The sequence below is a fragment of the Dromaius novaehollandiae genome, chromosome 6 (genome assembly GCF_036370855.1).
Source record: "Dromaius novaehollandiae isolate bDroNov1 chromosome 6, bDroNov1.hap1, whole genome shotgun sequence".
NCBI lineage: Eukaryota > Metazoa > Chordata > Aves > Casuariiformes > Dromaiidae > Dromaius > Dromaius novaehollandiae.
In genome coordinates, this window is record NC_088103.1 from 34396720 (window position 1) to 34410574 (window position 13855).

Consider the following 13855-nt stretch of genomic DNA (forward strand, 5'->3'; position numbering starts at 1 on the left):
GAATACAGGCTGTTCGATTTTTTGCATCTTTTAAGTTTAAGGTAGTTTTAAAACCATACTTGAAAAAATTTTAAGTGCTATAAATACTATCCTGATGTGAAGAAATTGCAAGAGAACCTGCTGCTGCAGGGAAACTTCCAGAACATAAACAGTGTTCAGGAAAGATGCTGAGCTGAACCACATGAGATTTGCAATGACTGCCTGTTCCCTGGGGTTGGCAATGAGGAACTTGCCAAAAGGCACAGCTGGTCCGTCACCAGCGATGGTCCATTAACATGTTGTTTGCTTTTTGGCAGTGTGCTGTCAGGGACGGCTCTCTGAGGTCCTCAAAGGCACAGGCTTCAGACCCTTCTGTTGCCTCCCTGGCTCTGCTAGCCTTGTTCAGATGTTAGCATTCACCCAGCATTACTGCTCCCTCCTCCACACCCTTTCTGGTGTCGAGCTTTCTGCCCCTCAGTTGGGACTTTTCATGTTCCTTTTAAGAAGAAAAAAGTCACATAGTGTCCGTCTCCATGGTATGTGCTGCCAATTCACCCTCTTATCACTACTGTGTAATTTTTCACACATGAGTAAGGGGAAATCATTCCACTTACTGCTTCAGAAATTTTGGGGGAAATTTCAAACATTTTGCACTGAGAAAGTAAGAGTACAGAAACTAACTGAAGATAACCTCCCCCCCCCACACACATTTTATTCTATTGAATAAAACAACATGAACACCTGACTTATTAGGTAGGAAACAGATGGCAGAGGTTTGAGGGGTGGTGCACACACAACATCTGCTATGCAGATAATATTTAGCAAATGATGATATCGGAGCCTGTTGCATCCAAGTGTTGTAAACTGTGGGAACACCTATAACAATGCAGTTCCTAGAGCAGGACCTAACCCCAGATTTGGCTGCCCTGAATTTCTAGACCTGAATCTAGCTGTTGTGGCTTGATACTGCTCTGCTGCTTGCTCATGGGTGGGTTGGTTCAGGGTGAGTGGAGGATAATTCAGATGAAGAACCTAGAGCCTTGAAGACCTCAGTGAACCCATACGGTGTGGACATCTGAAAGGACAGCAAGTGGAGAGCAATGTGGTCTGCCAAACAGTCTGGAATTTTATTGTGGAAAAAGTAGTGGTGCAGCAATTACATAATTTGGTTTTCTTGTTCCAGTCAATCTTTGCAACTCTGTAGAGATTTCACTGTAGTGGAACTGTATCGTGATGATATAAATGCCACATGGATAAAGGTTATTAGATGTCATTTCAGTGGCAGCATCTGAATGAGTGACCTTGGAAGGTGACACACCTTTCCTATTATCCTGCTTCTTTGCTCCCTTTTGAATTACCTGTCTTTACTACGTGACTCTTGGAAAATACTTTCTTTGTTTTGAAGCTTGTCTTTCTCCTCCTGGCTGGGGAATTTGAACTTGATGGGTTGTCCCTGTTATCAACAGAGACTTGTTTGCAGTTGCCTCCCTCCCACAGCCCCCAGGGAGAGGAGTTGCATGAGTAGATCCTGTGCTGCTGGCCAAAACCAAAGCTTTGTTTACTACCTGTGCTCATTATTATTGGAGATATGCTGAGTTTGTGCTAAGCGTGTGATGATATCTTCAAGTCTCAGCAATACCGCATATTCTTTTGCCATGAGGTTACCTCTGTTTGTTAAATGTTTCTGTCAGCTTTCATGCTAGTGTAAGTGGTAGTTGTGTGGCCTTCAGAGTCAGCTAAATTTCCTCGTAAGTGAAAACTCAGGAAAGATATATCATTTTTAGGAATATCAATCATTATATAGTTGTGCAGTTCTCAGTTTTGAGACTTCTAAATTGGACTTTGAATAGTGACAAAATAAATATGTCTAGGGACTAACACATTGCTGAGTATCTTCAGTCCTGCCTCTGGAGGCTTCTAAAGTACTGCATGGTGAGAGAGATGAGGACTTGTACAGGCTCTTTCCTTCTATGGTTGTTAGGTGTTTCCCATGCATCTGTGAAACTGCAGCCCTTGGGGTCGTGCATCTGACAGCCTCTTTGGCCCAGAGCTTGGTCTGTGCATGTGCCAGATGAACCACCATTGCTGCCAACGGTGAGATATGAAAGGCTGGAAAAACCCATATGAAGGTGCAGACTAGTTCAAACTCAGATTCATTAGAATGAGGGTCTTTCCAAAATAAAGATGCACAAAACATTGCTCAGTAGGAATCTGTGCTTAAAAGGCATTGAGCAAAATCTCTGATTTCTAAAGAGTGTCCTTGGTGGGAGTGGGGCTTGGAGGGCCACATTTGCAAGGATCTGCCATGCTTCTAGTAGTTCTATATCTGCACATCTGCCTGGGAAAAAGGGTGGTGCCTGGCTTGCTGAGCTCTTTAGAAAATCTGACCTCTTTGTTTGTCAGCTAAATGGGAGCTGAGAGCTTTCTGAAATGTGCCCATACCCCTTTATTTTTTCTTTTATTTCTTGTTCCCCTTCTTGCTTCTGGGCTGCTACACAGATTTCTCTCTGCATTATGCTGTTCTGCTGCTGTCTCCCAGAGTGGGTCTGCTGCCTGCACAACTAATCCACTGAGTATCCCTGGATTTTGATATGGCAGTCAAGTCCTGTTTTGCTGTTCAGTCTTATCTTCATTATGTGTTCTGTAGCCAGAGAGATATTAGTTTCTAAATACTATGCTTTCCATATTGACTGCTCTGCAGCCATCTCATTATGATCTTAAAGATACAAGGCCAGATGCTTTGATTTATACCAGCTAAGAAGTTGACCTCTGGGATTTATATAATCAGTTCCCAACACTAATAATTTGCAAAAATACTTTTAATTTACATTCCAAAAACTTAAGTTTGTGAGGGCTACTTGAACAATAAATTATTTACAGAAGACTTTATCCAAATTCTTTTCTATTCTTGAGCATATAACTTAATCTCTATGTTGTATTTTTACCTTTCTTTCCTCTCACATGTTCTTTTATTTGTCTTTATAGATTTAGCATGACTATCTAAATGGAAAATCTTTTTCCAACTATGACTCGGCACAAGCAGCCTTTACAAGCCTCAAAACCCCCCAGATCATGACACCCTGATACTGTGAAAATGGAAGCTTAAAATCATCCACTGCCTATGGTGTATTATCTACCCAGCGCACAGGCTATTAACTAAAGCAATTTGTATGGGTCTAATGTTGCAATTGTCAGATGTTGTTTCCATTTCTGCTTTTGCTTCACTGGCAAAATTCTCATTGATTTCACTCGTAGCAGATTAAGCGCTGCATATGTTTCATTTTCACGAGCCAGCAAAAATGCCTTTTTACTCTTTATTGTGCTCATCTCCCTTAAATATTTTAGTATGTCCCTGCACAAGTGTCCCACTCACTTCCCCCCCCCCCCCAATGTCTTCCAAGTCTCCTTTCTCAACTCAAGCTGTCTAAATCCAGACAAGCGTTGGCCCAGACTATGGTCTTACTCACGTAAGTGTAAGACCATGTCCCAACTGTGCGGTAGAGACATTGCTTCTGTTTGCTGGAATCTGAAATGAGGTATTGAATAAAGATGCTTTTCAATGTTGCTTGAGTTTTGAGATGAGGTGGTTACGCATTTTCCAAACTTGGAAAGCAGCAGATAGCTAAAGGGGATCAATATTATGCTGTAAGGGTTGTATGGAAAGAAGCACAAGCTACTGATTTTGGGGTTTGCCTCAACTATACTGAGAAGGAAGGTCCAGGAAAGAAACCTTGTGGTCTTGGAGCCAGACTGCTCCCCACCACAAGAACAGCTGACTGAGAGGGTGATCGTTTGGGCCATTATGGTATCAATTGCCCACATCTCATACATATTTTGTTAAACCTCTGCCTTGACAGGTTTCAGTGGGGTCAATCTGGAAGCAAAAACTTCTATCTGAGGAGATCATAAACTGCATAACATATGGATGTTGAGTAGACTTCTACCTGTTAAAAGGGCCATCACCTGAAATAGCATCACATCTCTGTAACACACAGACCTACCCGGTTAACATTAAACATCCAGAGATACTAATCTTTTCATGCCCCATGTCTAATATTCCTTGCTTCTAAATTAAGACAGGAACAAGATTTATACTTCTAGGCTGCTATGTATTAATGAACAATGTTCTGTTCTCCTGTGCTCCAGACAAACTCCGTTGGCCACAGGGGAAATAGTCTCTAAAGTGGGAGTGAGACCACAGTTATACTTCTAATGAGGTCTTGGAAATGTCAGTACATTGTATGTGAATCAGGAGTGAGTCACAGCGTAATTTGATGGTCTGGTTGAAGATGAGGAACAGTGAGCATCAGCTGTCAGTGTCAAAGGTTTTTTCTTTGGAGGTGAAGGCTGGGTAAGAGTTAAATGGGGATTACGCTGGGGAAGAGCAACAGTCTCCCAAGGGTGAGGGCATGCTGCTGCCACGAAGGATTTTGTACTGGCTCCTGAAGTAATGAAGCAAAAGGAGTCATGGGAAAGCTTCCACTTTTGTCTATAATAGGTCAGAAACATGGCAAAGAGCATGGCTGATTTCCCGCTTCTAAAGAGAAACATGAATGTTTGCTTTCAACAGAACTGTCAGTTGGATACGTGGTCTAAGCTTAGCTAAAGACTGCATCTGCATTATGGTGTCTCTGTTGCTATAACTGTGTTAATAAAACCTTTGAAAATGGCCATTTTGTCTGTGTGGCTACCTTGCCTTTCAAAGCCACAGTGACAAAAATCATCATTTTATAGCTGTGATTTTTATCAAAGATTTTTGCTGGTGTAGCTGTGCCAGAAGAGAGGCATGGTGTTTTTGAGTCCCATATAGATGTAGCTGTACAGGTGAAATGCTTTCGTGTAGGTAAGGCCTGAAACATCTCCAGACCATAAAAACAGCACAGTTAAGGTCACTTGACACAGAGGGAGAGATGCTGGTTAGGTTGATGTTGCAACTCTGCTGAAGTCATTGCTAACTTTACTAGCCTGGGATATGGCTCTCAGCTCATCTTAAGGAGGCAAATAGCTATAGAGGCTCTGAATCATCCCATGGAGCATACTTTGTACCTTCATTGAAACTCAACCTCTTCGGTTCTAATTTATTTAGGAATCTCAAATGTTACTTTTTGAGTCCCAGGCAGAGAAGAAGAGTTCAGATGTATTTTATCTGTTTAGTTACTAATTGTGGAGGGATCAGATTCTGGCTATTGTTAGGAATATGTGAATTTAATAACATCTGTTTATATCCTGGCTAACTGTTTTTTGTTTGCCAGATAGGTTTGATTTAACCTCTAATGTGCCTGTATTAAAGCTATTTTCCTGTTTTCCACCAAGAACAAGTAATAGTTTGGGAGACAGAGAGAAAGAAGAGTGGTAAGAAGCAGGCATCTAAGTAAAACATATGTTGAATGGGAAAAAGTCAGTCACTCTGGGTTCTGGGCCTGTGATTATTTCCACATGCCTGGACTGTATCGCTGTGCTCTGTGCCATTAATGTCATTAAATGCTCTACGTCAGAGCGGATTTTTGCGCAATGCCGATGAGCTCGCAGGATTGGGACCTTAATGGGTAGCTGCTGCGAACGCGGCTTTGGCGTCGCCGAGGCGCATGCCGCCCGCGGACATGCGCACCCATCCGGCCGCCCTCCTTGTGCTGCTGGCGCGTGACGCCGTTTCCCGTGGCAGCTGCGTGCCCGGCCGGAGCGGCCGGCCCTCGGGCGCCAATAAACGCCTGGCTGGCTGATGAGCCTCGAGGCAACAGGGCTTCTCCTCAGCCCTTTTCAAGAAAAGCGAACAAGAAAACTGACTAATCGAACCCCACCTTGTAAAATGGGTGTTTTTAGCTGGCGCTTGGTCCTGGAAGAAGGCACTGTTAAAAACAAGTTCAGTGCTTCTGTTTGAAGGGGTGTGTGTGTGTCAGAGGGAAATGCGACTTGCCCTTCCCCATCCTTTTTGTCTGGGCTGATTTGTGAGAATACGAGACCTTGGGAGATATCTCCTTTCCATGGGATTCTTGGGGAAGGGAAAAGAGATTTGATCGCTCCCTCCAGATAAAAATACAAAGGAGTCTTTTAGGCCAGAATTCTTTTTTTTCCCCCCTTTTTCTTATATTTTATTATTATTTAAGCCTGCCAGATTGGTCTGCTCTTTTCCCTCCAAGTGTGTGGGCGGCACAGAAGAGGATGCTGAGACAAAGAACGGGGGAGGGAGGAAAGAGAAGTGAAAAAGACCTTTGGAGTGAAGGCATGGTACATGGGAGGAAGAGAAAGCAATGGCAGAGTCGGAGCTGTTTTGGTCTGCAGAAGTTTGCAGATCAGAAGAAGCTGTGGTAGGTCAGAGACGCTCAGTCTAGGTGCTGTAGTGGTGAACATATCTGCATGTTTTAAAACATAGGCATATAGATATCTTTGTGCATTTGTCCTACTGAATTCTGATCCCTCCGATTGGAAATTGGGATGTCAGATGGAGGAGTGACTGGGGGGGACGTAACCATTGCTCTGCTCAGCAGAGTATTTACATTTTCTGCTCATCTGCTGAGTGCTCTGCCGAATTAGGTCCTAAACAAGTGGCATTTAGTGAAGGTAAAGCTCTGGTTTTGTCCTGATTAAATCTTGTGTTGCTAAGCTGAAGAACCAAAACTCATTTCTCATTCCAGTAATAGCTGCCCCGGATCTACTGTCTCTGGCTCATGAATTTCACAATATTTTTGCAAGATTGAGTTATATGCAAAATTTGATTCCATTTCAGTAGCAGAAGAAAGGAGTTAAAAGGTATAACAAGAGAAGAAATTGTGTTTCTTCCGGGATGGCCCTGCCCTGGGAGGCAGGGCAGTGTGGGGTGGGAGGGCACGCAGCGAGTGGGGCTGCGCCAGGGTCTGGCCCCGGCAGCAGGAGGGCGAACGCCGCAGCGGGGCGAGGGCTCAGCGAGCCTCGGCTTGGGTCCTGAGGTCGAAATGTTGCTTTTCCACTGTGAATTTGGGCTGGGACGTGCCCGGGGGGGACACATTGTCCTGTGGAAATGTGGTCCCGCTCGCCTGTCTCTCCAGCCCGGGGAGTTTCTTTGGCAGCCTGCTGTCCTTCGCCTCCCTCGCTGAAGGACTTTCAGCAGGGTAATGGCTGCAGGTAATAAAAAGGTGTTTCTCTGCTGGGCTAATATTGACACCACAAACAGCCGGTGCTTTGGTTTGGTCACAAACATCGGCGTGTGTAAGCGAGAGGCTTTTCTTGGAAAGGGTGGAACAGAAAGCACAGAGGTTATTCTCTCCCATCACAGCGTTTCCTGGGGGGAAAAACCTTTAGAAATTACATATCTACACCCAGAGACCATTATTAAGCTTCTAAAGCCAAGCTCTGAAGCTGCCAGAGCCGAAGGTGTCTGTCTAACCTTCATTTGCACCCGAGTGCCGCTGCTTTTTGATGGCCTGATTTATCCCTTGCACTGTTTCTCACGGAGATCCTGCCTGTGCTCTTTCCAGCCAACCAGGGCATCGCTCTAGGATCGTTACAGGGAATTAACCTGTTGTTTGCAAGATCCCTGTTTAATTCTTTGCAAAAAACCATTGAACTCTGCTGCTCTAGCTCAGATGGAGATGCCACCTCTTAGAGGAATATTGTGAGAACAAATGTATTGTTTGCTCAACATCCACATATTACAATGAAAGCACCATAAAAATGCTGATAGCTTCAGATGATAACTTCAGGTGATGATTCAGTTTTTCCGTGCAGAGTTTGGATGTTGTCTGTGAATGAGCTACTTTGTATAATGTATAAATATATTGCATAAATATTCCCTGTAGCTCTGTGTGGAAAAATTACATGTTTGTGCCACTAAAGATTATCATATGCAGTATCACAAGGAATGTCTTAAGTTTCAAAACAGTTATTTTGAGCCCAGTTCTATGGCTATTAGCAGATTTCTCAGTCTTGCCATGCTGTCATTATACCATGTCCATCATCAGAGCCAAAATGAGGATATTCAAATGAGACTTAAAGAAAATCTTTGCTTGAATATAGAACTGCAAAGGAGACTGAAGTTTCCTATGTTTGCTCTCAAAGCAAAAGTCAGCTTCATTAGGTGAATGTTATAAATCACTGTTTCTTTCTTTTTTAAATTATGGCCTTTCTTCTGGTGAGTCGCTTGCCTTTATCTTCTTTTTTTTATTGCACTTGGATAGGTGTAAGATTCTTTTCAAGAGTAGTTCTTGAAAAGGTATTTGGAAATGACAGTGAGAGGCTAACAAATTAATATTCATTTAGCATCTTAAAAAAAAAAAAGTGAGAACTAGAGCATTTGGAGGCAGAGTAGGTATCATGTACAGCAAGGTATTTTTGCTTGAGGAGTGAGCTTTTGTCAAACTCCAAGTGATATTTGCCCCAGACCATACACAGGTTTTCTGTATGGTCTAAAAATTATTTTTTGGCAATACTGGCTAGCCCCAGGCAATGCTGTATTACAAGGCATATCTCATGTTGAACGTTACCGTTTCCAGGCTCTGCTGCCTTGTATTGTTGCATGGGGTTTTCTTAACCATATCAGCCCCGATAGTGCAAAACCATTCGAGGAGGAGGCGGCACTTTTGGCTTTTGTGGCATTAATTTCTTTTCTGATACCTTTCATATATATTGAGTCACTGGTGGAGGCTCGTTGCAGCTCTGGCTTCACATAAGTGCGGGTGGCTGGGTGCCTCCCAGCATGGGGCTGGCGCAGGCGACCACCACCCCACGTGGGGAGCTGCTGCTGTAAGAAGCACAGATGAAAACAGCCTAAATACAGTAATACATACTGTACTGTGTACCGCCAGGCTGTCGAAAGCACCCTCTGATCCTGCTGAACTTGCCATTACATGAAGCCTTAGTCTTTCCTAGGGGCAGCGGCTCTGCAGTCGAGTCAGTCTGCATCCTGGGTGCACGTTAAAAATACTTTGCTGATGTCTTCGTTGCGCTGCAGAGAGGCAGCGCGTGCTGCTGAGCCGCCATGGCTCCTGTCACAGAAGCAGATGAGACCGATGTCTCACTTAGGTCCAGTACAAAGGTGAGGAGCATACTCAGCGTAAAGATCTCACCCTTAAAGTCCCCATCCTGCCGGGCACGGAGAGATCTGTACTGTGTGATAAATGAGCAGCTAGGCTGACAGTTGCGGCCCTGTAGTTTGTAGGTACAAGTAGTAACCTTTATTTTTAAGCATTTCAGCCAGGATTTTGAATTTTCCCTCAAGTTACACATCAAGACTAGGCTTTCATAAAGCTGCAGTTCTGGATAATAATATTTAATAATTATATAACTCATTGTTTTCTCAAATGGCTGCATAAACATCAACTAAAAGGAGTATTTTTTGTTAGATTAGGGCAGTATCTGTATCTTTGTATGACAGATAGAGAAACAAAAGCAGGCAGACATCTTTGGGCTAAGCCACCTCCATTAACCACAAGAAAATTAATGTTAAAAGGCTGCTTAGAATATAAGATTTCCCACCTCTGGTCCCTGCACTCTGTGCACTAGCGCATGCTAGCGAGAAATTTTGCTGTTTGATCCTTTCCTGTTGAGAACATGGTTTTCCTTCTACAGTTACAGTGGCAGCATTTCCTGGAGGAAGCCTGTTTTCTGTACAGGTGAAGTTTATTCCCTAATTGCAGTCAGAGTCATGCTGGAAAAAAAAAGACCTGAGAATATATTTGCCCAAGTTCTCCCAGCTTCCTAGATGATCTTCAGCTGCTTGCACAGAGCTACTATGTTGAGAGAAAAGGGACAATTTTTAGTCAAGCTGTTTCTCACCATGAAGTCAGTGCAAGTGGTAATAGAGAAGTTGCTGGCACCTTTTTAAACATAAAAATCATTACAGGAAAATTCCCTGTCCCTGGCAGATATCAGATGAAGTTCAGCCATCTCCTCCTCTCCCCATACTAATGTTCAGGGAGACCTTTTAGGCCACTTGCTGTAGAGACGTCTCCATGTGCAGCGCCATTAAACTGGGTTAAACCCCCATTGAGGGAGGTTTTGTTCCTTGCTTAGGAAGAGTAAACTTCTGGTCTCCATAGAGCCAAATCCAATGCCCAAAGAGTTTTAGTTGTGTGCAACTCGCATGGACTGGAACTGGGTTTCCTGCCCTGGCCCGTATGTATAATCTGCCATCTCCCTGGGGTGGCTTGCTCATCCCCTCCTCCTCTTCCATCTCTCTGTGTCCCTTTCTGCTTTGCTCCTGCACAAGGAGCATTGCCTCAGACCTTGTTTCTTCCCTTTCGCAGTCAGTAACGCTGCTGTGTTATGTTGCTGTTAGCTAAATCGACTGGTTGGTTGTTGAACAGACAAAATCCAGCGGACGAAGCGCATGAGCGAGGCAGTGGGGCTCCCTGCGGGACGGTGCACGAGCCCGCTCTGTGTCGGAGCCACGTCCGTGCTGGTGGGTTGTCCTGGCCGGGCTGCGGCGCCGGGCACTTCCATGAGTGCCGGCACCCAAGTGTGCTGCTGGGGTTGTGCCTGTGGGACCGACCTCGGCCGTGCAACGCTGCCGAAAGCCTGGAAAAGACGAGAGCTCTCCCAGGGTTCAGTCTAACGCAGTAGCCCCAGGACCATTTTTCTGCAGCGCTTGTCTGCGGCCACACCAACCCAAACAAATATATTTAGCAAGATAGGACGTTGTCTCAAAATACTCCTGCAGCGGATTCATATCTGCTTGGAGAGCAGTGTTGCTGCTCGGCCTGAGAGTCTGCTGGATGCTGTTGCCGGACAGGTATGGATTTAGGGGCTGGGTTTCTGTTGGGGCCAGCCTTAGTACCTTCGTCAATAATTTAGAAGGAAGAGAAAATGGTGATGTTATTGATGTTTGTACCTGATGCCAAAATGGACCTTGCCGGTATCAGCAAGGACGGAGAAATAATCCAAGGGGACCTGGAGGGTATCAGCATAGAAGCTATGAGATAGGAACAGGGTTGGAGATGGGTTTTTCTCTATGTCTAGAGAATCGGAAACACAAAGACTGAAGAGAAATTTGGAAAATGGCAACATCCGAATGAGACTTGAAGGTGATAAGAGCAAATCAGAAAGAAGTTCCAGCGTGATGTGGCTGCAAAGGAAAGATCTGCCACATGTCAAATGATCCTTGAGGAGTTATCACAGAAGAGGGCAGATAGACCATTTAACCACGGTGGCTCCTTGGGGGTACATCCCTCAGCAATTATTCCACTGCACTGAGTGAAATTTCAAGGGGAGGGCTAGTTCCCCCCCCCCCGCCCCCCAAAAATGCAATTTTTAAATCAACTGAAATTGTTTACAATTTCCTGCCAGGCTGGATGATTCATTCTGGCAATCTGCCTTCTCCGTCCTCCCCCTCAAACAAACAAACAAAGCCAATAAGTTACAAACAATAAAATAATCTTTAAAAAAAAAATCAAAATTTTCCTCTCAGTATATTCAAAACAAAGTGCTTAATTTTTTTTTTGAGACATCACTTCAGAGCTGGATTCAATGACCACAACTTGAAAAAATGAGGTTAAAAATAACTCTGAAATGCTTCGTTTTGAGTTAAAGAAACGTTTTGTTCAGTGAGGCGCACAGAACGTTCATTTTGGGCCAACACGAAATGGTATATCTTTTTCCCTAGCAATCTCTTGTTTGAGGCAGTGAACCAACAAGTCAATTATTCACAGAGCTGTAGCAAAATGATGGTAAGGATGGGAAGCAGAATGGAGATGAGAAGGTGAGGGAGAAAATTGCAGGTTGAATGTCTACATAAGGCTTCGTTCCTCGGTGTGACTGTGTTTGTGGAGTAAGTGGTCCCTTTGCCATCGGCCCAAACGGTGAGGAGTTGAACCAGAAACGTCCTTGCGGCTGTCGTAGGCTCCCAAGGGTTTGGGCAGGGTTGGGTGCCGTGACGAGCCGGCGCGGTGCAGCGCCTGGGTCGAGCGCCCTCGGGCCCATCTGCCCCAGCACAGCCCCGCTGCTGTGGGCCTGCTCCCGCGCTGCTGCCAGAAATGCAGCATCAGCTGGGAGGGAAAGGAGGGAAAAAAAAGAAGAGAAAAGGATTCTTCTGCCAAGAAGCTGCCGTAAGATCTGCAGAGTGTGACTTTGAGCAGGGAGGAGCTCAGGGCTGCTGGTGTGCTGCTTATCTAGGGAAAAGCTTCTTTTTTGGCGCCGGGGCCGGCTGTGAGTGTCACCTCGGATGGGCAGAGGAGGCCGGGCGTGAGTGGGGCCTCTGCTAACGGAGAACATCTGCGGTGGCGTCTGGCTACCAATCCGTAGGCTTGGGAGGCGCTCTTCTAGCAAGCTTGAACTGCTCGGGGCACAGCGTTTCTCATTTTCACAGCTGTAGTACAAACATACTGACCGTGCTTTTTGGTTTGGGGCTTTTTTGCCATTGTGTGTGTGTTTTCTTGTTTTGTTTTTTGGGTGTTTTTTTTCTCCTCCAGAAGCGCTGAGCTCCCTCAGTGCCCAACCCTCCTAAGCAATAACCCTCACCACACTGGTGAGAGAAACCTTGCTTGCCGGTTCCCAGGTGAGAGAATCGAGGCAGTGAGATGGCAGGAATTGCCCATCGCCATGGTAAGAGTTGGGCGGCAGAGCTGGGCTCGAGGCTGGATGTGCTTGACTCCCGCTCCTCTGCAGAGCGGCTGCGGCGTAGCGTTAAGATGCATGAGCGAGTTGTGACCCAGCAAGGCTGGAGACCCCTGGCGCGAGTTAATTTACCTTTAGAGCAGCGGACAGGGAGCCACAGGGCGGGAAGGGGTGCGCGGCGCGGGGCACAGCGCGGAGGGAGAGCGCCCTGGCGAGGCGCGTAGCGGGCCGGCCGAGCGGTGCCCTCCCCGCACGCCCCACGCCTCCCTCCGCAGCCCCGCGCTCGCCCTCATCCATCAGCCGGGGTAATGGACTGGAGAGCAGGAAGCATTGCGTCCGAGCTGCGCAGGCGAGCCGCTCACAAAAGAGTTTACGGGGGGTAATGGTTTTATTATTACAGTCTGGGGAGAACCACTCTGCATTTCAAGCACTTCTTCTTTGCAATTAAATAATTAATAATTAACCAGCAGAGGCTGGTGGAAGACTCTGGTGCAGCGATGTCTGGTGACAATTTCACCCCCCCCCCGCCTTTTTTTTCCCACTTTTTTGCCATTCCAGGGCTTTGCCCTAGGAGACCAAAGCACTGTGTAGCCAAAGTTTGCAGTGGCCAAAGCAGTTTGATTTATAAATAAGTTCTTGCAGTTTGCAGCGAAGTTGGCAATACCTCGTGCTTTGTTCTGGAGGTTGCTTAGAAGCAGGGTACCGCTGGGTTTGCAGCCAGGCAAACGGCCCCCTTCACCAGCACAACGCTACCGTAGCGTTGCACGCGCTTCCGCGAGGTTGATCTGCAGCGGAACCGCTGCGCAGGCGGCAAAAGGACTCGCCGCTGAGAAAATGATGATTAAAAAAGAAACCTTTGTGCCCTGCGTTTTGCTCCGCGGGGCCGCGCTTCCGCAGGTCGTGGGCAGCGTGTGCGGAGGGTGCGTGCGGGGGGGACACGCCGCATCTCCGAGCGCGTCGCGAGCTGTTTCGGGCCCCCGCGCAGTCTCCTCCTTCTTATGTAAATAAACATGACAGATCCCGCTGCCGGTGCGGCGGGCGGAGCGGGCGGGCGCTGCCTGCGCGGGGCAGCGGCTCCTGCGCGGACGCGGTGCCGGGGGGCGCGTGGGTGCCATGGGCGGCCAGGTGGCGAGGAGCGCGCGGCACGGTAAGGGGGCGGCGGGGCGGCCGGGAAGGGGGGTGCAGCCCCAGGCGCTGCAGTCTCCCCTCGCATTTGGCTTTTTTCCCTGCTCCTTGGTTCCTTGCAAAAGCGCGTTTTGAGGGATGATCCTTAAGGTCTGGGGTGTGCGTGTCCTGTCCGGTTCCGCACGCCCCCTCGCTACCCAGCGCGGACTAGGGGACAAACAGCCGGGCA

General features: G+C 46.7%; 1 protein-coding gene across 2 annotated transcripts in view; it reads left to right on the forward strand.

The window, feature by feature from the left end:
• NEURL1 (neuralized E3 ubiquitin protein ligase 1) overlaps positions 1–13855 on the forward strand; it is a 166913-nt gene that overhangs the window by 60130 nt on the left and 92928 nt on the right. The window contains exon 1 of one of the 2 annotated variants that reach the window (XM_026117435.2): positions 13487–13648. The exons of the other annotated variant lie outside the window; for it this stretch is intronic. Within the exon in view, the coding sequence (XP_025973220.1) occupies positions 13615–13648 (34 nt within the window). The 5' untranslated portion in view covers positions 13487–13614. Of the gene's footprint in view, positions 1–13486; positions 13649–13855 lie in introns of those variants that run through there. 2 annotated transcript variants of the gene reach the window in all.